At 48.1% G+C, this 27934-nt stretch overlaps 1 protein-coding gene across 15 annotated transcripts in view; it reads right to left on the reverse strand.

Annotated features, from left to right (window-relative positions):
* LOC1276925 (tyrosine-protein kinase Src42A) overlaps positions 1-27934 on the reverse strand; it is a 90928-nt gene that overhangs the window by 14283 nt on the left and 48711 nt on the right. For 4 of the 15 annotated variants that reach the window (XR_009765516.1, XM_061651437.1, XM_061651436.1 and 1 more), the window contains exon 2: positions 23246-27542. The exons of the other annotated variants lie outside the window; for them this stretch is intronic. Coding sequence is in view for 3 of the 4 variants with exons in the window: in XM_061651437.1 (XP_061507421.1) it covers positions 23246-26898 (3653 nt within the window). In the remaining variant the exon portion in view is untranslated. The remainder of the gene's footprint in view (positions 1-23245; positions 27543-27934) is intronic. 15 annotated transcript variants of the gene reach the window in all.

The raw sequence follows: 27934 nt of genomic DNA on the forward strand, positions 1-27934 counted from the left end.
AAATCATCACACACACGCGCCTGTAGTGGTGCCTGTAATTGTCATTAATTTACATTTATGCACGGCTTATCAGGCTTAGCTTGGAAATTACAACATTGCAACCCCGAGAGCGTGAAATTGTGCAAATGTGAGGCTAAAAATAGCTTACAAGTGGAAATTTTTCAAACCAACCACCATCGTGCATCCGCCGACAATGAAATGTCGCCTCCCTAACCGGGGAGGTGACGACGATCGGCTGATAGGGCGTGAAAACTTTCCACCATTTTCCAGAACAGTCACCAGACAAAAGCAGACAGATCGCAGATAGGGTGAGTGATGTACAGTGGCGCTGATCTTTATTTTTAATGCCGGTGTTTGTGCCACTATTGAAAGGGCAAAACAATGGCGAAAAACAAGAACGATGGTCGTTAAAATGAGGGTACAAACATGCACAGAATTTCTGGAAAATGTCACACGTTTCTGTTGGAGGGATTTCCCAGCTTAGAAGTTTGCTTTTACAGGGTTTCCCACGATTTATTGGTTGGTTCCCACGATTTATTGGTGCGTTCCCACGATTTTTTGGTCATTTCCCATAATTTTTTGGTAGCAACCCACGATTTATTGGTCGGTTCCCAAATATTATTGGTCGGTTCCCAAATATTATTGGTCGTTTCCCAAATATTATTGGTCGGTTCCCAAATATAATATAATATAATACCGACCAATAATATTTGGGAAACGACCAATAATATTTGGGAACCGACCAATAATATTTGGGAACCGACCAATAATATTTGGGAACCGACCAATAAATCGTGGGTTGCTACCAAAAAATTATGGGAAATGACCAAAAAATCGTGGGAACGCACCAATAAATCGTGGGAACCAACCAATAAATCGTGGGAAACCCTGTATTGCTGGCATTATGTAACAGCGTGGTTTATGAGGCTGTGGAGAAGTGAAGAAAACAATGTAAGTAAAAAAAGCACAAACACGTACACCCTCACAGAAGCAACAATGGCGGCGCAAACGGAGCTTCAAAATGTTGCTTTGCATCATCAATATTTTGGTATTTAATTTCTTCAACATACCACACTCATTACATCATCGAGGCGAAATAATTTTCGCTGAGATCAGCGTGGCAGCTCATCATCTCTGCCTCTGTGGCGGTTGTGGTAAAGGCAAAGCCTTAATTTCAAATTCGAACCCACTGCTGCTCAATTCTTAAGACTCATCCGATCTATTCTGGTGCGATTCCGTGCGTTGTTTGCCTTTCGCTGTCCGCACATTCGACGGGTGTGTGAATGCTCTTTGCATCCGTGTCTTGACGCAACTGTTGGGAAGAATTTGCTGTGGATACTGTAAGCCCAACGCGTATAGGAACAGTCTGAAGCTCATTGAAGGAAGGTATTCGTATGGCCAAAAAAAAAAAGCCTGTGTAAATCCAAACACAGCAACGCGGAAAGACTCAACCCGGACCGTGACGGCGCGATCGAAAGAGAAATCAACTGGCGGACGGACGAAAACAGTAGCAATCATGGGGCGATTAACGAAGAATTGTGAAGATCATTCCGTTTAATTGAATTATCGTGGCTAAGGTGTGGCGTAGTACTTTCCGGGATTTTCAGCAGTGGGAATTGTGAGGTGCTGCTGAGTATCGAAAGAATGTTGTTTGAAGCTCTCTGTGATGGTAAATCTATTGCTAGTTGAGCTTTTGCGTAATGTGGTGAAATGCTTCCCGAACTGGAGAGCAAGCAGTGAGATATTAAACGACTTATTTCATTATTAAAATCTCTTTGTCCGTCCGAAAGCAATACGTAAATGATTAATAGACCTCCCTTGAGCAGCTTGTACTGCTGCCGTTTGCATTTGTTTGGCACAGTTGAGGGCAGGCAAAATTCGCACATTATTAAACAGCACACACTGCTAATAATAACACAGATTGAATGGCGTGCGATCAATTGAACGGACGATCTAGAGCCGCAAAAAAATAAGCAAATTACATGCAATTTATGCGCTGGGCGTTGAGTAATCCACAATACGCTAATAAAAAAAGCCTCTTACATCTGCCCAGCGGCACCAACTCGGAGTTAATTCGCACTTTTGGGCAGGCAAACGATGACGGTATAAATAAAGCATGTATAGACGCACGCAGTTCACGCAGAAAAAAAAGGATCGTGCATTTGAAAATGAGACTAATCACGGGTGGCGAGCGGTGTAGGCTTAACCCGGCGCCGCCGTCATCGGGCCTACCGGTGTTCCGTGTGTGCCGGAAGTGTGAGATCACCAGCACCGCCAAAGACAAATGACCATTAGTTGCGCAGTTAGAAAAATATAGTTTGACAAAAAAATGGCTTGATATAGGATGTTATTTTTACAGTTAAGAAGTTATATTTATATTAAGTTAAAGCTACAGCGTTGAAAGCAGTTTTTCGACTAATTAAGAAATTTATAATAATTAACCTAGGTAAATAAAATCATGAACGTAATAATGTTAAGATTAGGGAGTAAAAAAAAACAATGGTATAACAAATATAATAAGCAGAAAGGATGTAAAGATGGGTTCAATTTGAAAAAAAAGACTCATAAAACGAAACGAATGAAACAAAAAAGCTTTTTTTGATCGAACAAAAGCGATACAATGCAACAACAAATTAAAAGAGAAAACAATAAACCAAATTGAGCTATTGAGCAAGAAGAGGCAAGATAGTAATTCTAAACAAATAAATGTAGTAGAATTAATTTAATAAACAAGAAAGGATGTAAAAAAACAGGAAATCACGAAACAAAACCAATGAATCGAAACGAATGAACCAATTAATGATATTTTTAAATAAAACTAAAACAATATAATAAAATAAAAAAAATAAAAAGAAAAAAACTACATCAAACCAAGCTATTGCACGACACAACAAAAAGGCAAACCGCAAAAGATGAACATGAACAGCTAAAACACAACTATAAATGTATCCTTCACAATTGCACGGTAGACACTTTCTCACACAATCGTCTGGCATTTGACCAAAAACGGAAAACTTATGTGCTCATTACACGACCGCCCCGATAAACTCACCGCGATAAAGTGTGAGCCCATATAATTGGCCACTTTATTGCGGACAAGCCCATCTTGTGCAGCGGTCTCTAAATTCTACCCGAGGAGCAACAGCACAGAAGAACACACACTGCATTATGCACTCCAAAAGGAAAGCATTTATTTGGGAGGGAAATAAACTCAACCAAACCTACACAGACAATACGACAGTGCAAATGAAGCGCTCCCCATATGGGTGGTAGTGGCGACCTATTGGCGTCATAATTCCTCCCCAACAATGCTGCTGCTGCTGAATTTGCAGGTCGATGTGGCCAACCAATGCACCACATCTCCTTCTCCTCGTCCAGCAGGTGGATGTGCCAAAAAGCAGACACGCACGCACTGGTGTGCATTGGAGCTATGGGGCCAATCGGAGGTTTTCGCACGTCACAGTGGCCAATGCCAAATGCACCGATAAGGGTAACTGAAAACAGGGGACAGAGAGAGACAGGAGGAGGCGCAGCCGTGTTCCAACTGGGCCATAAAGCAACAGAGTGAATGGGGGAGTGGGATGGTAGATTGTTTGAAGTGCAATTGCACACTGTTTGGCATAGTTTTGTGTTTTGTTGTTTCTCCACTTTTTGTAGATGAGGGTTGAACCCGTAAAAACAGGTGCATTACTGTTTTATCTATTTTCGTGTGTGTGTGTGTTTTTTTTTTTTTCAAATCGTTTCGAGCAGGGTTAAAGCACTGGAAAGATTTTCAACGATGCGTGAAACAAAGCACTGACTTTTGCGTCCCTTCTTTTCCCCCAACTGTATCCGCCAATAAAAAATTATGAATTATTTTGACAGCCAACAACGAGGGTGGCGGCGATGACCTAGGCAAGCCGTAAAAGAGCATTGTGCGTTGACCTCGTTTTCCATCGCTGCAGTTGTCGCATAGAACGGCACCAACCAACCATTGCAACCCCTTCCACCACACCTCCATTGTTGCTTTTTGCATATCAGTCGTCGCCACGTGGACCGATATGAGTAATGGGGTTGTGATGGGCTTGTTTCCTTCCATCCGCTCGGTCGCGGAGGTTACAAAACGCGCTTTGCCCATGTGTCACCACCGAGTGTGTGTGTGTGTGAATGATAGTGTAGTACGGGGCTTCTCCTCCGCAATGTGTCACTGAGAACCACCGTGTGTCTGTGTTCTCTTCTCTGACCTTCCGCTCCCCCGTCTGCTGAAAGGTTTATTGTGCGATTATGACGATGTTGATGATGATGACGATGAAGCACGAGACGCGGAGATGTGTTAAAGATTCACATTAGTGCGGATGGTAAGCAGAGGGCACCACCGGCGCACGACAATGAAGAGGAAATAAATGTTTCTCCACTGTTCTTTTTTTTTCTGCAAAACACACAAACGCTGCACACACATAATTGCATCACACACGTCCGGCCACGAGGAGGTCGGCGCATCGTGCGGCGAGAAAATCGAAATATTAAACGTGCCGTTCCGTGGGAGGGTAAATTAGCTTGCGCGGTAAATGGCTGCTTAATGCTCGTCAAGGGAGTATGTGTCGTTAATCGGCAACGGTCGCTAATGGATCGTGTGAGTGTGTGTGTGTCCTTTCGGAAAAGGATGTAAATTAACACCACCCCACAGGCAATGTGTAAAATAGTGTAAAAGTAATCGACAAATGGCCTTTTTTAGCGTAGTAAATGCGTTAAAAGCTCGCTTTATTGTAATGATATTTAAAAAGAGGGTAAATCAATCTGCTGAGTGGTATTAATTTCAATTCGCAGTATTTATTACACGTACTCGCGCCTCACCTAGATTGCACAGAGATCATTAAAAAAGAGAAGGTGATTATGTGCACACACAAAAAACAAAACAAAAGCCAAACCACACAATCTTATTTTGCCCATCCCGATTTCTAGTGACGCAGGAAGATGGAGCTGCATTCGCGTGCACGGGGATGAAGTGAGTGAAGTTAAATCAATCAATTCAAGCGTCTACCCTGTCATTAGAACGTCTTGATCGGGCTGCAAAAAAACAGGCTACACGGATAGAGCTAATAGGCTCACGAGCGAATAAACAAAACAAAAAACAACCTAACGACCACCGGACGCAGGAGCAGCTTTCCAGGGCGGCGGAAGATGCACCGAAACGATCGTACGCCCAATAGTAATTGCACATCAAAAGTCACATTTTCAACCACGTTTTGCCGCCAGCTGGGGCGTGTGCGAATGGGCTGACGACGGACGAGCAGAGTCATAATTGGATTGAGCGTCGTGCCAGTGTGTCGAACTCATCCTTTACTGCTGCTGTTGCTTTGTGTCCGTTTGATTCAATCGCAATTCGTCGATGGGAAAAATAATCTCGCAATAAACAAACGAACCCTACACCTCTCTCCTCCCGTACTCGTTTTCCGTTCCAACGCGTCAACGGGGAGCTTGGTCGATTCTAATCACTATCAATTCCGTTGCTGCAGCAGCATGTGCGCTCGATAATTGGCGAAAAATATGCACGAGATGCGCGCAATGCAATCGGCAAGATGCATCCGCGGAGTAAGTGTAATATTTCGCACACAGACACACAGGCCGCCGGCGCGCAAAAATAAGATCACGATCGTTAGAAATGATCGGGAAAGGGTGCATGTGGTGTGAGAAAAAAAGGAAGGGAAGGAATCTATCGCATCCAACAACTCTATCGGCTGTTGATTCGTGTCGCGACTTTGGCATCGAGTTGATCGAGTTTGGATGAATTTAATTCGCACGATTTTGCTGCTACCCACTTCCCCTGAAGAGTCAAGGTTAGCAATGTTTTGGTTTGGTTTGTTTGTGAAGCGCTACACAGAACGGTAGCAGTTTCTCATCCCTCTACCCCCTTCCTCCCCGGGAGCAGGTTTTGAAATTTGGAAGCGCGCTTGATTGGAAAAAAAGAGGTGTGGTGTCTCGGCCGTTCGTATGACCTCAAATTCGTCCCACAAGTAGCAAACACCCCTGATCAATGTCTGGCGCCAGGAGAGTTGGCCTGTTCGTTTGGCGCCCGTGCTGAACATCTGTGTCTTGCTTGTGTGTTGGTGTGCTCTTTAAATGTTAAAGCACTTCATCACTGTACGCGAGAGAGAGAGTCTGCCTGCTAATAACAGTGATGCGTTTGACAGGGGGGGGGGGGAATCAGAATCAATCCTAAGGGATTGATGCCGCTTGTACAGCAATCTATGCTGTATCTCCCGCGTAAAAAAGCAACACAAACTCCAAGCACTTCCCAGCGGCCGTCCCCGATGTGCTGCTCCCGAGTGGTGTGCCTATTCCCTTTACCCACTTTATGACACCCGGCGGACAATCGACAATACTGACATCAATCGACGGTAGAGAGGCATGGGCAAGTTAAAAAATCAATAGACATACAATACACACAAACACACACGCATACAGAAGATACGATCAAATGATACGAGTTGAAAATAAATGCTCCTTTATGTTGGCCCGGGTAACGAGTGAAAAACGGTACATAATCATGCTGCTTGCTCTGGAGGTAGGATCGCGATTAGGCCGAAGAATGGCCGATAGAAAATGGTCAGATTTATCGACCATAGAAATGCTCGCCGGGAAAGAAAGTTGTCTGGCCGATCTGACCGATTGCAGAATAAATTTATGATTTCTTTGAAAACGGAACGACTGAAGCCGTCCGCTGCCAATGGCTGTCGTTGATGTAAAGAAATCTGTTGAAGCTTTTATCGGCGAAAAATTACAATATTTTCATTTGTGCATTAGAGATCTTTTCAATTAATGCTTTCTATATCGTATTTTAAATTATGATATTTGTGAAACCATTTAAAAATATATCTACTTCTCTGCATTTTGTTTTAGAAACTTAGTATTATTTGAGTCGTACAAAAAGAACGCTTTTGGTCGATTTGAACAATGCAAAATTTCGAATGAACAAAGATGTTTAGTTCTGAACCGTATAGTGTGGATCAATTTAACAAATTGTAATAAAACTATTTAAAGCTAGCTCTATTAATTGCTTCATATTAAATAAAATGCGAAACAAAAAATAGAAGATGATAGCTAACCCTATTTACCTAAATTAACTTGATAGAAAACGAAACCAAATGGCTTTTACTTCTTGTCACTTTTCCGTTCTACACAAATTCCTAAGCTTCCTGTGATTAGAAAGGTAAACGAGAAGTTTTTGCTCAAACAAATCTCCAATGCACATTAACAGCACTCAACCCGACAGGAGAAGCACATGTTTACCAATGCTATTATGCTACTCTTCACGCGTTGTGCCGCACTAATGGCTCTTTTCACGCGGCACCGCGTGAGCAGAGCAGTGTTTCTCTTCGCGTGTTGCGGGCAAGAACACCTCAAACAACTGTCAAACGAAGGATTGGACTATTGGACGTTAGATTAATACACACACTGGTGTCGTCAATATATGCGTGTATTTGTCCGATCAACCACTGTTTTAGGGATGAAAATCAAAAGTTAGAAGCAAAAATAAGGGTGAAAGAGAAAAAAAACAAGCCACCACTACACGCCACCAGGCGGACGACACACCGCACTCTCCACATTTTCGTACGAAACTAGGTTACGTTCACTTTTCTTCATCCGTCTCTGTCTTCGCGCCAGAGCCTCCGTACACCACAACCGAGCCTTTACTACTTTTTCCCGCAAAAAAAAAAAAACACCCGATCGCGATCAGAAAATGCTGTATCGCTGAACAAGCAAACTTCTGACGACTACTGTGCGCTTCCGGTCGACGGTTTTGGGGCCTGCGACCTGGTGCGGCCTGGTTTGTCAGCCAGATTCCGTCTCATTGCAGCCCCACCACGCCGTGCAAAACATGTTTCGTGCTTGCAAGCAGAATCTGAAATGTTTTACATCGCCAAAAGCGAGACACAGTTACTAACCGGTGGCCAACCCTGTCCCTGGCCAACCCTGTACGTAAAAAAAAAAATCTCCCAACCTCCATTTAAGCGAGCATCCGTTTCTGCCTTTGCCAATCCATCCCACCACAACTTTGTAGCAGGTGCGAAATAGCTCAAACATATAAATAAAAAACCAACCCCAAGCGGCACGAAGAAATGTCGCAAAGGAAATGCGAACCGACGGCGCGATTAAGATCGCGATCGTGGCTCGCGCGCGCGTAAACTTGCCCTGCGCTAAAGGCAGAAATGCCGCCACGATCGTGTGCGCGCCCTCGGGGCAGGAAGAAAGTTATATGACAACTGCGCGAGATGAAACACGGATGCCCGCAACGCAAAACAACAGCACGGCACAGAGAGGAGTTCAACATACACGGGCGGGCTTGTTGTTTTTGAGCGATGTCTTTTTTGCGATCGCCGCAGCAAAGCATGTAAAGCAGAGCAGTTGGCAAGGGTAAGGTGTGTGTGTGTGTGTGGCAGGGCCGTCGCCAGAAGGAAGCAAGCAAAACAAGTCGTGTGGCCTGCTAAAAATAGCAAATGGCAATTCGCGTGTCGCGCGCATCGAGAGCGGGAACGACCATTTGTTGTGACTGTGTTAAGTAATGTAATTTGATTTCTGTCGCGCTGAATTGCCGTTCGGAAGGACGGACATGATGCTTCCCTCCGCGGACCATTCGTATGCGCCCGTGCCGGTGTGCCCTGCCGACGCCTCAACCCAGTTGATTTGTTTATCGCGACCAACTGTAATTGCACGACAATTACGCACATCACTACTGGCCCGGGCGAAAGGAGTTCTCTCTCCCCTATCGTGGGTATCATGATCAGGCCTGTTCTGTGACTTCTGTGGGACGATGATACTGCTGCTACTGCCATTTGAGCCGGAGCAAGAAGGAGGCAAAAGCACCGTTAGCGTTATATTGCGTTTATGCATCCACATTCGAAACATCGTGGGACCTGAGCACAGACCGACCGCGATCGTTTGGCGCTTTGCTACTTCGCGTGTGTGTCTGTTTTTATTTATTTACTTTTTTTGCGCGCACTCGCGTATCTGCTAAAGCTGGCAGAATTGCACAATCGTGGCCAATATAGTAGTGCTGGCGGGCGAAATCAAAACACTAATCGGTCCGGCACGGCATCGGCCACCAGCCGCCGAGCAGGCAAAAGAAGAAAGACGCGAGATTGTGTGCGACCGAAGCGACAGAAAATAGGCCATCGAAGGTGCTGTGGCATCGGCCCGGGTGCCCGGAGAGAAAGATCATGTTATCATCATCATGGCCTGGCGGTGTGCTGCCTGCCCTGATATGGGGCTGGCAGCGGAACGCATCTTCGCATTCCGATCGCACTGGCGCACGGAAATGAGGTTAATGCGCAACGAAATAAATCTCGTCCTAACGCGGCGACACTGGCTCTCTTCCACGTTTAAGGAAGCGCGCGAGGGCGAAAAAAATGCGCAAAATTGCGTGCAAGAATGATGAGGTTCGTCGCTTAAAGTCTTCTGTTTCGTTGATGACATTTTTAACCGGATATTACCGGGAGGAAATGCTTGAAAATCTCTTTATCTCTTTATCTATGGGTGAAGTTTTTGGAAACAATAGCTACTTCTAAGAACCAATAAAACAAAACACAGATTAATCTTCATAAAAGAAAAAAAGAGGTTCGTCGCTTTAAGTCTTTTATGTTCACCATGAAGGTTTGATAGCAGAAGATGCGATAAATATATTTATTTAATTCAAAGAACACAATCTAGGCTGGCTGGTTGATAAACTCTACCCAGCTCCCCCCTTCCCCATTTCCAATTAATGAATAATCAATCCAAACGAATCAATTCGCAACCGCTTCCGTCCTCGAGAAGGACGCCAGAAGACGAACGAAACAAAACAACAAAAAACATGTCGCAGTGCTACTTGACCACATAATATTGGCGCGCTCCCTCGGGTCCACCGGTCAGAGCGGCCGGGTGGGTGGGGGAAGGAATGACGCTAATAATTTCTCTCGAAGAATTCCTTTGCAGCAAGGACGGTCGCACCACGTGAAAGCGCCTGGCGCCAGCCCACATCGAATGAAGCAATAGTTGAACGAATGAAAGAAGAAAAAAAAACACACACACAGTTGGACAGAGAGGAGTGCGGGGCGTTTCCCGAAGGTTGCTACCACACGCACAAGGAGCCAAACAGGGCAGGGGCAGAGAAAGGGGGGGGGGGGGGGGTCGTAATTTTGCTGCAAATGATATGGAATCCCGCACATAAACCTCTCTCCCACCCGCTTCACAGCTAGTTCCTTCCTCGTAGAGTGGCGCGACCTCGTGGCGATTCTCTGACTGATTTTTTTTTGATGATGCTGACCACCAGATGATGCTGTTATTTGACGCTCCCCACGCATGGCCGATGGGGTGGTTAGTTTATTGAACGGTGAGCGAGACAGATGGATTTCCAGGGCCGTCGTCGTCGCCCGGCGCGCGAAGAGATGGCGCCGGTAAGATATGCAGGAGAAATGCACGGGAGAGAGGAGGCAACTAGAGGGGCGCATTTTTTTCGTCTCTCCCCTCCATCCGACCCGAGGGCACCGCGAGGAGAAGGCGATGAACTAATTTCTCGTGTGTTGGGGAAATACGCCCTGCCTGTCACACGGTTCGGGGAATCGAAAGAAACACGCGCGTAAGCTTTGCCCCCCATAACGATGATTACGGCTGTCATTCGCGATGAGCGCAGAGATCTGTGTGTGGTTTAGAAGGTCCGGGTCCGCGTGAGCGATCGACCGTTTCCCGAGCCCCCGTGTGTCGGTCCGCCGGAAGGAAGTTAGCATTAAGAAGGTGAAGGATAAACACAGTTTTTCCCCGTGCCACAGCGGTGTTGTTTGCCTACGTTTTATCACACGGCTGTGAATGGACGCAAAAGGGCTCGGAAAAGGGTGTCATCTTTCGACCCACATAAGCTTCACACACACACTAATGGTGAAAGTGATTTGGGGGGTGCTTTTGTTGCGGGTTTGATCTGCGAGCCGAGAGATTACCTGTCGGCAATTCCGACGCCTGCGATTGTGTGGTTGCTTCTGCGGCACAAACAGAAAGAATGACATTTACAATTACTGTGTATGTGTGTGCGTGTGTGTGTGTGGCACCATTATTATCTGCACAAACAACACGACGGCGGCGATGGTGACGAGCCGCCTGCACCGCCACTTTCACGCCATAGACACCGCCATCAGTCAGCGAGGGGCGCAGTAGCTGCTGTGGCTGTGCTCATTATAAACCCATTTGCCGCGTTGGCTTATCGTTTGGCAGCAGCGAATGGGACTCGAATCGAACGGTAGCTGGGTGCCACAATTGGCAAAATTGTTTCAGATTGTGCAACACAAAAACGGAGCGCGAACAACAAATATACAATCGAAACATTCAAGTGTCGACACTGGGCTAAACACAATGCACGCTGCTCCCACAGCGTAGCATTTTTCACCATTGCCATACCATCCTCAACTGTGAGCTCTGTTTCACCGTTGTGGATTGTTACCAGCGCGTCATAAATCCCGCCGGACAATTTGCCCAAAACTCTGATCTGTCCAGAGCAAAGGCTCACTTGCATAGCGCGCGCGCTCGGTGTAATAATCTTGGCGCCGCCTGACACGCCACCGACTTTTGATTTGTGTCGGCGAACTTTTGTCGATTTGTCGCCATCCCCCTTACGCCCAAAGGGGCACATTGGCAAAGAGCATTGGTTGGAAGAAATTGAATTTCTACACATGAACGGTCGTACACGCCGTGGCACGCCGGGCAACACGCGGATCGTGATTCGCACTAAATATAAGCAAATAACGAAACAAAAATAGGCAACGGCGCACGGCAACATAACAAAATCGCGCACCGCACCGGTCGCGTCAGCTGACCACCTTAAAGCTGGCTTAAAGGCGGATTGCCCAGCCACCAACGGGGGACCAACCACCACCAACCAAGGTGGCACAATGGTGCAGGTGCGGGCACAGGCCAGCAGTTGCGTAATGGGCCTATTGCGAGGTGGATAAATTTATCAACCTGTCAACGGTGGTATCGGTTATCGGTGCTGCTGCATCAGCGTCGTCGTCCACGCTGCACTTGAACCGCAAACCACAGTCGCACGGTGCAGTCCGCAGCTAGCTTGCTGGTACATTAACTACCCTTATCTGTAATGCTGCTGCAGTGAATATAATAATTGTGACGTCACCGGAATATCGCCGTGTAGTTTGAGCGGTTTTTTTTTCTCTCACCTGCAATGCCAAATCGCGTTTGCGATGCGTTGGAAATCCCAACGCAACCCGTCTTTTGCAGAGAACGGCGTTCTAAATGCGGCGCCTTCGCAAACATGGAAGAGAATTTGGCGGAACTGGTTTTGCGCTTCATTGCGAGGGGAAGTTTCGTTTTGAACACGCGAAAAATCCATGAGCGACAACAAGTGGGAAATAACCTTGCGTAGGTTGAGTGGATTAACACTGAATGTTGTGCAATCTTTGTGCTAGCTTAGATAGATAATCATTTTAAACCGTTTTCGAGCCCAAATAAACATTGTTGAGCAGCTTTTGTACATTGTTCAACTATAAGTAAACATTTGACGTTCAACTGAAATACTGCTGCGTATCTGAACTTCGTTCAATCGTAGCTAAAGAAGTGGATCTTGTGTGTATGCCTTCATTTACAAAAAATGTTAAATTATTTAACAATGATTTATCCAAATACTTCCCAAATTAATAATTGACTATTAAAAATCAATACAAATGAAACTTCAAACAATTTAGCTTCAACAAAATAAACATCAAAGAAACGAGCCCGTGTAATATAAACGTACCTTAATATTGGGAGAAACAAATGTTTAGAACAATGTTCAGAAAGGCATCAGAATTTCAGTTGGCCGTTAAATGTCTACTTGCAGTTGGACAATGTTCAAAAGTACCTTAACTAAGGCTTGAAAACGGGTTAAGTTCTAGCTTTATGTGTAATTGGACTAGTTTTATGGTGTTTTAGTTGTATTTTTGTTTTTTTTTTGTTTTTGAACTATTTGTATGATTTTTAATTCATTTATTCATGCATTTTTAATAAATTGAAACAAGCAGTTGGTTTCAACTTCCTAGGTGTTAAAGGTTCCAAGGTGTGTTCCTAGGCCAGTTAATATTTGGTAAATTCAATAAAATTCTTCAATTAGAGCTTCATAGAACAGGTTTTTGTGAAGTTTTCCAACCGAAATGTCAATTTGGAACATTTTAAATCCATCAAAAAGACATAAAAGCTCGAATGTCTTGAATATTGACCATAGCCAACATAGAATTAGAAATAGCTATGAAGGAATGACGAATCTCTTCATATAAAATGCCGTCATTTTCAAAACACAATGTGAAGCATCCGGGGGTAAGTCGTGCACATTCCATTGATCGAATTAATCGCGTAGCAATTAGCGCTCGGTTGCAAAAAAAGAGGTTAAAATTGCGCTTCCGTCACCCTGCTGAGAAATTAAAACAGAAAAAGACACACACAATGCTTCCTCATAAAGCAAATTTCCATATTTAAGCCTCAGCAAAATGAATGAAATTTCCGCAGTAGCAAACCAGTCTCCACCCATTTGCGCGCTCGGGAGAGAGAGAGGGGGAGCTAACAGCACACCTAGCAACAGCTGCAACCATCACACCACACAACAATACCAGCTTCTAAACACTTCATTCATAAAAGTGTGATTTGCTGCTGCACGCAACGTGGTGCACAATCTTGTGTGCTTGATCAGTTGATTTCTCTGCCTTCGAAAATCGGTCACGACAACACGAGGAGGCGGTGGTGGCAGAGCTCCAGAGAATAGCAAAGCAAACGAAAAAAAAACCCACCATGAATCACAAACCTGTGAGCGTCGCTCAATTAGCAGCACAGCGCGACGTAAACACGATGAGCAGAAGGGTGTTGTTGGAGATGATATTAGGTGTGTTCTCCGCTTAGTCCGTTTGCACACCGGCCAGCTTTTGCTTAACCAAACACACGCGATCACGCGTGAAACTTTAGCTCAATTTTCTGTTGAATTTGAAGCGAAGTTTAGCCTGTTTTGTTCCTGTAAAACCCCAGCAGCGCGTCAATTGCATAGTTCACACCGTCCGGAAAGTGAAACTCGACTGTTGCACGGGCGACACACATCGCTGGTACCAGAGCGCATAATACCTTCACTGTAAGCTGCGAACGATTGTGTCCTTCGCCGCCGGCTCGAAGGCAGCACATGGCATTTTCGCGCACAAAGAACAAACGGGCATGGGGTTTCGCGGCAAGCAAATTTACGGCAGCGACCTTACGTTTTGGCACTGTGGTACGGCTCATAAGCATGGCAACACTGAATGGACAAAAATTGGAACGACAAAACAACAGAAAAACAACTTCTTAAACACGATAGATCTTCTCCGTCCCCTTCACCGTTGGAAAACCGTACCGATGAAATAGTACCAGGTTGCGAGGTTGCGGCCGCAGCCTTGCCCTCCCGTACGGCCAGCCAAACTCAGCTGTCCCGTGATGCCAGCAGCATGCCCCATGTCAGTCAGTCAGTCAAATACCTGGCTCTGTTGGACATGGCTCGACGCGATGGCTGACAACGTTGATGGATCGCATAAGTTATTCTTCACTATCGCTGCGCGCGCCCGCGTTTATAACCTGTCACACACACACACACACACACACTTTGCGAGCGATGTGGCCGTTTTCACCGTGCATATCCTTTGCAAACATTGGCAAATGGATTTATGGTACCATCTCTCCAAGCGTGTCGGTCGTTCGTTGATAGAAGAATGCATAAAAATGAAAGTTATTGATATGGCGCGAATTGACACGATGTCAAGTGGCAAGCGAACCAGTTTCCTTTCATTACAGTGAAGCGATAGTGCCGGAGGAATGGCAAGTTAAACTTTGGTGATAAAAAAATGCTTTAAAAGGTAGTCGCATGCTTCGTGGTTCGTAAGAAAACTTTGCTAAATTTTACAACCTTCAACCAATTTTTGGTTTTTTGTTCAATTTTTTTATCCAAAATAATGATATTTGTTCAATCTATTTCAAACTATTTGAGAACATCATGTTCAAATGCACTTACACGACATAAAAGTTAAAAAGCAACATGTTCGCTGATGCATCGTTAACTGCGCTTGCCAACACGAAGGGTCATTCGCTTTACATCCGCACAGCTTCAACCCCGTTGGAACTTCCACTTCCGTCGAGGCGATTTTCAAATACCCATTTGTTTTTGTTTCTCTGCTTTCCCTGCTCACCACCACAGAGCGGTGGTTCAGCCTTACCATTAGAGCATATTTTAACGCTTCAAGGCATGCAATGTCCTCTGGGTAAGAGAGTAAGTAGAAGGCGTATCCCTTCCCATATCTCGTCAATCATGAGCGTCAGCAATTCCTCCGACGAGCGGGCTCTCCGCGTGCGCATCGAAGCAACGGAGATGAGACTTGTTTTGCACAGCCCCCCAACCGGGACCACATAGCTCATACCGCCGCAACAGCCGCACTGGGAGTATCCACTGGACGATAAATATGCAATAGATAACTAATAATATTTCCCCCGTCCAAACCCACTGCTCCTTTCCAGGCAGGCGCCAGTTGCTTCGTCGATCGTCGAACGCTTCCCAGCACAAATCGATCCCCCCGCCCCAGCCCTGTCCCCCACCGATCCGTTTGTTACCCACCTGTCCAGGTTGGTTAGCTCAGGCGAGCGTGTGGAAAAAGTGGAGAAAGGTTGCAGCGGCCGTGTCACGGTTGCCCCACCAGGCTCGCCGAGTAGACCGCGCCAGAAGTCAGGCCACGGACCCGAGCGCCTGCTATTTTTAGCGATGCATTTTTTTTTCTTTTCTAATTAAAATGCAGCAAATCGCCCGCTTTGATAAGCGACAGCCAGCGGGCAGGAAATGAGGTGCGCATCGAGCGAAGTGACATATGCTCGGGGAAAGGAAAGGGGTTGGGGCTGGCTGGCTGGCTGGATAACTGCACTGTTTATAGTGCACGGATAATTAAACTGTTTTATCTTCACCATCGCCCAGACTCGGCCGCCAAACCGAGGCCACCAAAGGGCGGTGAGGAGTGAGGGGACCGTCTCTTTCGCTGCATTTCATTTACCCTTGGTATGTGTGTGTGTGCGTGCTTGAACAGCGTACGCGTCAGGACGCCCTCTTTGTCTGTGGAGAAGCATTCAGGTTCGTCTTTCTCCTCAAACGAAAGCTCCCGCTTCAGTCACGGAGAATTATGTCCATTAAGTGAAAGATTAGCCACGTCCCAAGGTGTCCCAAGCAAGAAGGCCAGGGTCCGCTGGCAGGGCGACAACACAGGCTCCCCCAATCACCCCCTTTTTCTCCTCTAAACTTCCCTACCGTAGCGAGTACAGTGCCTGCTGCTGCAAGAGGAGTGAAAAAATGCGTCTTCCTCCGTCATAAATAGGCGCGCGCGTTGCTTTGCCATCGATCTTTGGCAGCACACAGACTCTTTCTTTGCGCACTTTATTTTTTCTTCTTCAGCTCCCTCTCACGTATCTTCTAGCGCAGAAGAAATGCTTCCTCATCCTAACATCCTGGTTGGTGTGCCCGCGCTCGCGCATGCCATTTCTAATTACCATCAAACGGCACTGAATCAGTCCGCACCTGGTGTCCTCTCGTGCGCGGCAACTATTTATAGCCAGAATGGACCGTGTCTCTGGTCACTTGATGTACGTAGAAAGAAATGTGCTGCGACACGATCAACCGCGCCGTTGGCTGTGGTCGCGGAAACTGGTCGCGTGATCGATCGGGGCGCACCACGGTTTCCAAGTTTAAGATCGCTTTTTAAAGCTCTGAACCATATCGGGAGTGTAGGTATTTTTAGCGGACCACCCGTAGTAGCAACCACCTTGCACGCACAACGCCACCGATGGTCATTATGGAAAGTTGGTGCAGTTGTCCTACATAGCGGCATCTCTAGCGGCATTTGAGCCTGGCAGCTAGGTCGATGTTTACAGATGTTAATGACGCGTACGGATGGATGACAGACAGAACGGTTGTTGCTCGCTTGCTTGCTGAGGGGAATGTTTTCTTTTCGCTTGTGTTTGGTTTTGGATTGGTTAAGCTTACCCGAGGAGATAGAGCCATACACAGAAAGGCACACAAAGGTTGGGAAAGGTTGGCAAACTTACCTAAAAAAGAAAAGAAATGCAAAAAAAGAACAAACATTAGTAATATATTCATAATATTTTAATAATACTACATATTTCAGTCAATAAATTGCCCTTTTTACACCAATGATCCAATGGAATGATCAAATTTATCGAATTGCAGTTTTTGACGCCAAATTTTGGCTTAACGGCACTAGTTTTTGACTCCAAGGCACTCATTTTTTACTCTAAATCACATATATTTGTTTGTAAGTCAACAATTGTTGACTCTTGTAGGAATCATTATAATTTTACAAGGTATTTGAGCAGATTTATGACAATTGTTTAATAAGCAGTACAAAAATTTATAAATTCATTTCAATGTTTTGAAAAATACTAAGAAATATAACAAATTATCAACACATAATTTGCGTCTAAAAATACATGCCATTCTTTTCACTTTATTAAATCGTTAAAAATTGTCAAAATAGTTGATTTTTTTTTGAAATTCTATCAGTTCTATTATTAAACACAAAAAATAATTAGAATAAGTTTGGCACACACAGCAAGGAATTTTGTAAATAAAGCGATTGACTCTCACAGTCGAAAATTGATGCCTTAAAGACAAAAATTGAGGAGAACTGTCAAACATGTGTGCCTTACAGACAAAAATATGTGAGTTAGAGCCAAAATGTTGTGACAACGACAGTAAAACGTAAAAGAAATCAATAAAAAGTACTAAAAACAATTAAATAGAAACGTACGTTGAACATATTCAAACTCTCAAAACAATAAAGACATAAGTACTATACAAGTCTTAGAGCAAGAGCATCACACGCGCTTGGCGTTCTGAAAATAGAAAGTATTGAAAGCGAACACAAGCATGCGGGGCGTTGTTCTGCGCGAAGATGTCGTAATAAAGTAGCTACAAAGTATTGCCCGCTGATCATTATCCTACGGTTACACAGTGTTGGTTGCGTGTGTAACATTATGCACGCGTATGCCCATTAACATAAGGATATTAATTTACCTCATCATTCTACCACCGCCTTCTTCCCAAACCCCCGCCAAGCGGCCTCTAACGCAGCAGTGAAAAAAGGAAAACCGTTCTATTCTTGGAAACCGATCGCCCCGCTAGGTTCATTTGCCCCGGGGCAAAGGGTATTATACCTCGCGAGATTTTCCACCCCGCTTTCCATCCCCCCATTTCCCTGTGTCTCTCGATCTCCTGTAATCACATAAAGGGAACACTTTTGTGTTGTACGTGTGTGCTTTAATCGCAGCCGTTAAAGGGCCCCGCGTGATTCCTTTTTTCGTCACGTATCGTAAGCGCAAGATGCGAACAGAGGGAACACATCACACACACGTCTCCCCCTCCTCTCTTCCCACCACCCCAACAACACACCATGTGTGCGCGTTATAAATTATGATTCGTTTAATGTGATCTGATGCCCTCCGATCAGTGCGCGAACAAAACGGGGCACACTATTCTGGCGGTGAGCAGCATCATTTCCATTGCATCATTCTGTCGCCGCTATGCGCGCGCGCGCGAAGAAAACCAAAACAAAGAGGCATACACAAACGCGCGAAGCCAAACGATCGCAAAACGCAATGTAGTCGGGTTCCACTACCCTTTCTCCCCCCACCCACGGGAGGATGATGTTCTTGACCGGGATCCGGGATGGAAGGAAGACGAAGACGACCATCACCCATTAGCAACGCGCGCAACCAGAACACAACGGCATCGCGAAGGCGCACCCGCCGCGAGAGATGGGCTCTGCAAAAAAAAAAAAAAAAAAAAATGGAAGAAAAAAACATTGCCCGATGGTGCAAGCGACGAACCCCGCGCGTGGTGTTACTGCACTCGATGGCCGATGCACTCCCCCCGATAGCTGGTGCATTGTGCCGCGGATGGATGGAGTCGTTTGCCGTGCAGCAACAGCAGCAGCAGCAGCAGCAGCAAAAAAGCAGGGAGAAATAGAGGGCAAACGAGTGCCGTCGGTGCTGCTGCAACTGGTTTCGAGGCGGAGGCTAAAGTATGTTTATTGGCCGTATTCCTTCTGCCGATGTTTCCCCGCGTGTCCGTGTCCGGCGGAGAGGAGACTGTGTCGCTTTGTCTTCCCTGCAGCAATGTGCATCGCAAGTCGATCGATGGCATAACCTTTTTTTACCTTTCCCCTACTGCCCACTACTCCGCCTGCGGGGAACGGGATGCTTTTGCTCGTTGCATCCGGAAAGTGTTGTGCGCTCGCGGATGAAGCCACACAGCGGCGCAGCAACAACAACGGCACCACCAACCGGACTGAATCTCTTCGGCGTAGCCGTACCATTGCATAATAATACTACCATCTCTCCTTGCTCCGGAGTGTTCGGAGTGCCGGTCGAGTCATCGATACGTGTCCATCCGGATGGGATGCGATACAATAGCGCCTAGCTACGGGGCACGATGACGCACGGCACCGGCCACATAATCATAGTCGCAGTGAAAAACCAAAAGGGAAAATAAATTCTGCCGTTAGGAGTTGATGCACTCGCTCGCTCGGCAACGTTCGTCGCTTGCTTCCAGCAGAGCCCGTGCTTCTTCTAAGTGGATGCTATTCTGCGCTGATACTATCCACGTCCGAAAGGTCTATTAAAAGCATAATGGCTTCCAATCGAGGGGCCAACAGCCCTCTCGACCGGGCGAAAGGCCCTTCCCATTACAATACATTTGCTACAACCGAGCAGGGTTCATTGTTGATTATCGTAGGCATAAATGCAGCATTCATTTCCAGCATTGCTGGAATTCTCTAACAACAACACCGACCCGGGCAATCAAACACTGAAGCGTTCGATAACATATGTGCTTGCGCTCTGGTGGGTATAGGAAAATCCCTCCGCCGCACTCATTAGAATAAAATGCTCGTTTTGGCTTGAAACCGGTGCATTTTCGGCGGCTGTCCGATAACCGATGAGGGTGTAATATTTCCAGTTTAATCGGTCGCATACCACGGCATACAAATGTGAGGGGGTTCGTCGCTTGAATTAACATAATACGCGCAGCACTGGGGAAACGTAATATGCCATTAAGAAAGGAACCAGTCGCACACCGTTACCGTTGCGTTTCCGGGACCCAGTAATGGCGGAGGGGGGAAAAGGGGGCAGAAAATGCTGTCGCTCCTTTCTCCCTCCGCGGTGGACACACCGCCGCATTTGCTAGAGATGGCCTAATTTTGGTGGTAAATTTCTTTTGTGTGAACCACGGCAAGTAAGAGCCATTCGATCGAGAGGAGTGAAGAAGAAAACCAAAACCGGCAGCACCATTCAGTGGGGATGCCGCGGTGCGCAATCTCAGCAGTGCCCCCGAGCGAAAGTGTCATGTTTAATGGAAAAGCACACAAAGAAAAGTGCAGCCAGTTTTGTGCAATTTTCTATTGCCCTTACCCGCCCGAGACGGTTGGGGCTTGCAGCAGCAAACGGAGCTGCACCTCTCATGGCGGATGCATTTGCTCACACCACCAGCATCTTTAAGAATGAAAGTCATTTTCGTTTAACCTACATTAACCGTCCATTATGCTCAACCGGAGATATGATGCACACGCTGGCCGCTCTAGTGAAAGCGACACACAAGGCAAGTGATTAATCTCTGTCGAGCCGAGCAACAGCAAGTCCGGCGGTGTGGTGTGTTCAGCAGCAATCAAAGTTATTTTTAAAAACACCAGCAAATATTACTACCACATTCCTTTCATCACCTTTCGTCGAATGAATAATCGTCAACAGCAGCAGCAGATCGTTTTGTCACGAATCCACGATCCGTTCGCTCATTCATCGTGTCAACACATTTGTAATAATCAACGCGCTACATTGATCATTGATCGAGCTGACTGTGTGTGTGTGTGTGTGTTTCTTGCGAGAATGAGCGCAATTTACATCAAGATGCAAAAAAGACGCATCCCATGGCGAAAGAAAATTACGCTTTCCCTTTACCTGTGTCCAACATTACGTACCATTGGTCAGCTTCAAAATGGGCGAAGCAAAAGGCGCTTATAGCGTGTGTGTTGTTTTAATCATTTAAGGAAGCTTAAAATTGATTGGTCACCATTAAGCGCAAACTAAAAACACACAAACAATCGCTAATTAAATAACAATATTGTCCTGCTGTGTGGGGCAGTGAGTGAATTGTTACGAAAGTCCTTGACAACTTGTCGTCGGCTCGCCCCGACACTTGTACCGAGGATTTCCATTTCCGTACGGATATGCGGCTTCGTCGAGGGCAAGGTGCGTGCGTGCACAGAAAGGTCATGCCCGTGGCACAAACCCCCAGCCAAATTGGTGTCTTGTTTCCTGTCGTTAAATAATCGACCAATCGAACGAACACACTGGAGGACAGAAAAGTGATAATACTGATACGGCGTGTGCAGTTTTGCTCGATGTTGGAGCGGTTGTTGGGTGCACCAGATGCAAGGGAGAAACCAAAGCAACCTCAAAACCAGAAGAAGGATGCTTCGATTCTGGTGGTTGGAAAACACGGGAAACCCCTCAAGCGCAAAAGGGAACGACGAAAAAAACCTGTTCTGCAGCAGCCGAAAAGTGGACAGCCCCAGCAGTGTGTCCAACGGGCTATCAATATTTACTTGGGCGCTTGGGCGAAGAAGTTGGCTCGACCATCAACCCAACCCAACAGGCGATCCCGTGTTTCCAGTTTTGCTCGGAAGGTTTTTCGGGCCATTAACCAAGCCAAAACGCGCGAGGGAAAAAAGCAACCGAAGCAAAGAAACCCACAAAATAAAACTGGAAATCAAACTCCTAGCAGCACCGTATCGGAAGGAAGAGGAAAAAGAACCGGGGCGTAAAACGTTTTCGATGCCTTTTTGACGCTTCGCAAGGCCGCACTCAGTGCGTTTGCCCATGAAAGGAGGTCCGGGCCACTCAGGGCCAAGATCATGTTTTATCCCTTCTCAGAAAAATTAATATTTAACAACACCAGCCCCATCCCCGCAGTATCGATCGCCCAAAAACCGATCACGTTTTTTCGTTCTTCTTGCGCATGCTAGCAGGCCGTTTTTTCCCTTCTTTCGTTTCGCATATTTTCTGTATGTCCCACTTTGCTGCCCTGAAGGTAAGAAGAGAGAAGAGGTTTGCGTTTCTTCTTCTCCTGTTGGGGTTGAATTTTTGTGGTCAACCAACTGCACATCTCGCTCGAACCTGCCAGAAACGTGTCAGAATGGAGAGTTTAAGAAAATATCAATTCCTTTTTTCGAGCAAGCGTACACTCGCTGCTCGCCCGAGGAGGGGGGCAAACAGGAGGGCTTAAGATTACATCCAAGGGCCCACACCAACACCCAAAACCTAATGAAGAACACCGTACCGCGCCGCCGGAGGAAACAGAACATCGGGCCATTTGGGCTTTTGGAAATAATTTTTAATTTTCATTTGGCCGTAGGGAAGAGTAATAACTTTTCATTTCGTTTTGGTGGTGTATATTTACGACTTTGCCCGTTGGGGATGGTAGGCAACAGAACAAACCGGTCCCCCCGGCCGGCGGGTGCATTATTCATATTTATTTCCTTTGCAGAAGATGCTTCTGCAGCACAATAGGGCATTGAGGAGCATTGAGGTGGAGTAGCCAAAAGCACCCCATGCCGTGATTTTGAGCGTTTAAAATCGAATGCACCACCGCCATGTCCCGAGCGAAGATGATGCTGCTGATCGTGCTTCAAATTTGTTTTTTTTTTTTTTGGCAAAAATGATGCACCGGCAAAGGTCAGAGTCCTGCCGGCCGGAGGCCGATTATTTATGTGATCGGTTTAGCAGTGCTTAAAATAGCCCCAAAAAAGAAGCATAAATTGACCATCCGGAGCGGAGCTAATTTATTCTTCGGATTGGGCGGAAATGAGTGTTGAGCAGGGAGAAAAGCGAACCATGAGAGCTCCTGTGTGGTTTAATTTACAATTTGAAATGCATTTTAAGAAGAAGAAAAAACAGTGGCACGAAGCATGATATGTTCTAGAACATATTACAGAACCTTTTGTTGGGAAAACAAATAATAATTAATTAATTTTGGTAACAACGACCATGCGCCTCCATTGCATATTAAAATGTATTTTAAACTATTTAAAATCTTTTTCCTCCATTTTAATTATTTTAGAACACTTTTCATAAAGATCAAAAGCAAACAATATAAACCATTCACCCCCCCCCCCCCTCCCCAAAACTCTCTACTTACGGTTTCTCGTTGAGAAATTCGCCGCGCGTAAACTCGGACAGCCGCCTCGTGCTCTTCTTCTGCTCGCCCTTGCGCATCGGCATGATCAGTGGGGACAGCTTGCGGATCGGCCCACTGAGGCCGCTGGCCGCGTCGTGCACGTGCTTGCTCCAGCGCGCCGTACGCGACAGCTTCTTCGGCGCAAGCATGTCCAGCGAGTTCGATTTAAAGATCGTCCCGGGCTGAACGACATCCGCCGCCGACGCTAACTGCCGCCGACCGGGCACATCCAGCAGATGGTGCTGCTGCTGCTGCGGCCGGGTCGGTTGCAGCGGTTCCAGCACCTTCACTGCACCACCCTCCACCATCGCTCCTGCTTCACCCGTTTCGCCAACAACTTCGTCGATCTTCGTACAGAGCGCCGACGCGACGGTGGCCGATTTGCGCATCTTGCCGATGCGCGCGTACAGCTCATCGACCGACAGCTGATGGCGCTGGACCTGCTGCTGGGCGGCCCGCAGCTTCGCCGTGGCGCTCTTGTACAGGTCCTCATCGCTGGCCGCTATCTGCTTCAGCCGGGCACTGTCCAGGCGGGGCTCTTCGGCCGGCGCTGTTAGGCTAACCGTTGGGCAGGACACCTTCGGCGACGGCGAGTGCGACGAGCTGTAGGAGAGAATGTTCGAGAAGCGGCGCGTTCGCGTTGGCTTTCTCGCTTGACCAACGGATTTCGGTGTCGTGTAGTCGGGTGACGGTGGTGCCGTATCGTCACCAGTCTTTTGTGCAGCAGCTCCTTCCAGGGAACTCCCCTTGGCAGGGGTTGCTGCACTGATCGGCACTAGATTCAGCTCGTTACGATTGTTCTCATTGCTCAGGTGCAGCTCCTCCTCGGTGATCTTCTTCACCAGAAACCGATTCTTGCCGGCATTATCCTTCGGTGAGGCCGCCGGATCGGCCGCCTTCTTCGAGTGGATGATGTCGTAGATCGTGGACAGCGTAGGCGGCGGCTGAGCATCGTCCGGACCGGCGGGCGCAGACTTCTTCCTCGCGTTCGTCCCTATTGGCAGCTGCTGCTGGTGCTGGTGCTTGCCCTGCAGTATGTCGTAGATCGTGCCCAGCTTCACCGAGCCGTAGTGGGTGGCCGTACCACCGACCTTCCGCTTGGCGTACTTCTCCGACAGTGCGCGCTTGCGCAGAAAAACGTCCTCGGCCGCGTCCGACTTGCGGTGCAGTATCTCGTAGATTGTGCCGTACGTCATGTACTTGTCGTACCGCTTGTACGCCTTGCTGCCGTACGAGATCAGCTTGTCGTAGATCTTGTAGTTCTTGCGGTAGATCTCATCCGCCGTCCGCCGCGTGAGTGCCAGCTGGCCCAAATCCTTGATCAGCGGACTTGCCGCCGTCCCTGCCGGTGCCGACGACTTCCGATCGCTGCGCAGAATGTCGTAAATGGTGCTCCCCTTCACCAGCTCCCGGCCCGACGCCGACCGCTGAATGTCTGCTGCGGGCGTGCCGCCTCCGCCCGCCGTCGGCGGCTTCTTCAGGCTGAGGCGTCGCGAGTTTTTGCGCTTCATCTTAAACAAGTTGCCGACTGCCGAGGCGCCCGTTATGGTGCTGGCGGCCGATGCGGGCAGCGTTGCCGCTCGTTGCGCCCGCGCATCCTGCTCCTCCTCCTCCTGCTGCTCCCTTGACTCCCGGTCCGGCTCTTCCTCGGCCGTCGTCTTCAAACTGCTAAAGCTAGTATCACAAATTTTGACTAACGCCTTGAACTCCTCGTATGACTTGCGGCGCGCCTTCACGCTCTCCTTCTCGTCCACGCTCGGCAGCGGCAGGCCGGCCGTGTTGCTGGCCCGTCCAGCGTGCCCAACAACGTCACTGGCCGGAGCTGCTGCTGCTGCTGCCGCCGCCGCCGCCACCGCCGTCTCCTGCCGGAACAGCGACTTGAACTCTTCGTACGACTTGCGCCGATTGCGCGACTGCGTCACCAGACACTCTTTGATCTGCACCTGCGACAGATCGTTCAACCGATCGTTTCCATCGTCTTCCTCCTGCTCACTGCTGGCACCACCCTTCGGCTGGCGTTCCTCCACCGTGCTTTGCTGCTGTTGCTGTTGCTGTAGCTGCTGCTTCAGCTGCTGCCGCTGCTGCTGATCGATGAAGCCCGAATCCATCGAGCTGACGGTGCAGGTCGAGTCGAAGCTTGTCTTTCTGCTCGTGCTGCCGAGCGGCGGGTGCTTGAGCGGCGAACCGGACGCGCCGGAGATGAAAATTTCCGGCATTGCCGGATGGGCGCCGACTTCCTCCTCCTCCACCACCAGCTGCTGCTGCTGTCTGTCGCGCGGTTTGCTGGGGCGCATGCGCCGTCCCTCCACCATATGGCCGCTGCGCCGCAGCGCGTCCAGGCGCGACTTTAGCTTCAGCTTCTTGTTCACCGTCGCGTACACTGGCGAACCTTCGGCGAAGTGTTTCTTCTTGCTGCCACCACTATTACCACCTCCACCACCATCCGGGACAGTGGTAATACCTGCTGGCGTAGTGTCTCCCGCACCAACAACACCAACACCACCACCGGATCGATCACTTCGGCTGGAGCTTTTGCGTATGACCGGGCGACGGCTTTTGGTGATTTTGTAATTGATGAAGCGCTTAAAGTACAGGTTGGAGATGCTGTACACTGGGTCGCAGTAGAGGCGCGCCTTCGCCCGCCCGTTCAGTACGCGCGACAGCAGCTTGGAGCTGTTGTTCAGTGCGGTCAGGCTGCGCGTGCGCTGGCTGGGCAGGTTGGAGCAGCTGGACGTTGGGTCGTTCATGCATTTGGCACAGCACAGAAATTCGTACAGCAGCTCGGGCCCGAGCAGTTCGGCACCAAGCGACGAACCTCCGCTTCGCTCCAACGCTCCCTGCTGCTGTTCGCCATCACGGTGCTCCTGCTGCCGCTCTTCACCGTCCACGTGGTTGGCAGCGTCGTCGATTGGAAAATCAATCATCTCCTGCTGCTCACCAGCACCTAGACGATCGTCTCGAGCGTCTGTCGCTTCTTCTACGCCTCCTCCACCGGTTCGCCTATGCTCCACCTCATTCTCGTCCTGCTGTCGAGGTACCGTTGCATTCGCCCGATTCGGATCAATGTCCCCCCGGCCGTCCAGCTGCTGTTCGAGCATGACGCGCAGCTTCTCGGCCGCCTCGAGCCGCCGCCTCCTATCACTACCAGTCGCTGCTGCTGCTGCTATTCTATCAGACTCATCGCTGCTGTCGCTACTGCTACTATTATGATTATTACAGTCTCCTCCTTCCACCCCGTCGACCGGCGACGGTTGGTCACAATTATTGGCAGCAGGCCGATAGGGCAGAATTGATTTATGATTGCCGGCCGCTGGTAGTAGCAGCTCGCCATTTGCTGTGCTGTTGTTGCCAGCGGCTGCAGCGGCCGCTACCTCCTTCCCTGCCTTACCCTCGATCACCATGCTGCCGATGGAGAGGCCGCAGTCGAGCAGGACAATGGCACCGTCGGTCGGCAGCAGCAGCCGGCCCTCCGACGCCGCATTGATCAGCTCCTTCATCGCGAGCACATGCTTCTCGGTGATGTTGCCCTGCAGCTGGATGCCCTGCAGCGCGAACGGTTGCTTCTTTTCCGACGAGTTCGGGTCCGAGCACCAGACGACCGGTACCGCGGACATGGCGGCTGACGGTGAGCAGGATCCGCGCTAAAATATGAAATAGAGTTCGATTTTGGGGACGCGGCCCCTCACACAACGCGCCTGGTGTACTGCGCTCACTCACTTACTCGCTACGCTGTACTGCAACTTGCTCTGTTGCTACTAAGGCACTGAACTCCCAGGGCGAAATTACACACTTTGATCACTTCCACAGCGTGGCACAACGAATCAGTCACATTTGAATGGGTCACAATCGTTGCGGATCGATCGAATGGAATTATGGTTGGGTGGGCACTGATATTGGCGGTTGGTGAATTCACGCAGTCTTCTTTCTTTCCCTTTGTAAGATGCTTTTTTAAATATTTTTTTAATGCACTGCGCACACACGACCAATATAATAAGGGAGCTCTAGCACACACTCACAAATAGGACACACACACACTAGGAACAAAACGGAGCAATTCCTTGCAGGAACTACGAGCTAATGGCAAGATGGTTACAGGATTCGTATCACTGCTTATCGATTGTACTTTGCACGTGTATGAGAGAAAAATAGGGTTCGTCGCTTTGTCGTCGTCGTTGCACCAAAAAAACACTTGCTATCACACTGCACGTTCTGCACGTTCGTAGAGGTCACAGTGCGATGGACGATGTTACTGTGGGTTCTGTGGGTACACACGACGCAATTTGTGGAATTGCGGGAGGATTAAAATGATTAGTTGCGATGTCGTAACGCTTCGAACGTCGACCCCATCCCCGGCGCGGTGGTAGCATTAGTGTGTGTACGTGTTACCGCGGCGCAGACCTATTTTCGAACCTCGATCAGTGGGGAGACTAGATCCTTAAAGTCGCTGTGCGCGCGTTCGTTTGCGGCATTATTTGTGCAATGTATTACGATCGAACACTACTCAACCTACTTCGCGCTTTTATGTGCATTAACACGGGACGAGTGTGTGTGGAGTGAGCTGGCTGTAAATCTAAATATAGATCCGACGGGGGAGCAGCTAGTTTGGTATGCAGTAGTAGCACGCCATGTGGTGGAGCGGACTTCAAATTC

This window comes from Anopheles gambiae, chromosome 2 (assembly GCF_943734735.2).
Source record: "Anopheles gambiae chromosome 2, idAnoGambNW_F1_1, whole genome shotgun sequence".
In the NCBI taxonomy this organism is placed as follows: Eukaryota; Metazoa; Arthropoda; class Insecta; order Diptera; family Culicidae; genus Anopheles; species Anopheles gambiae.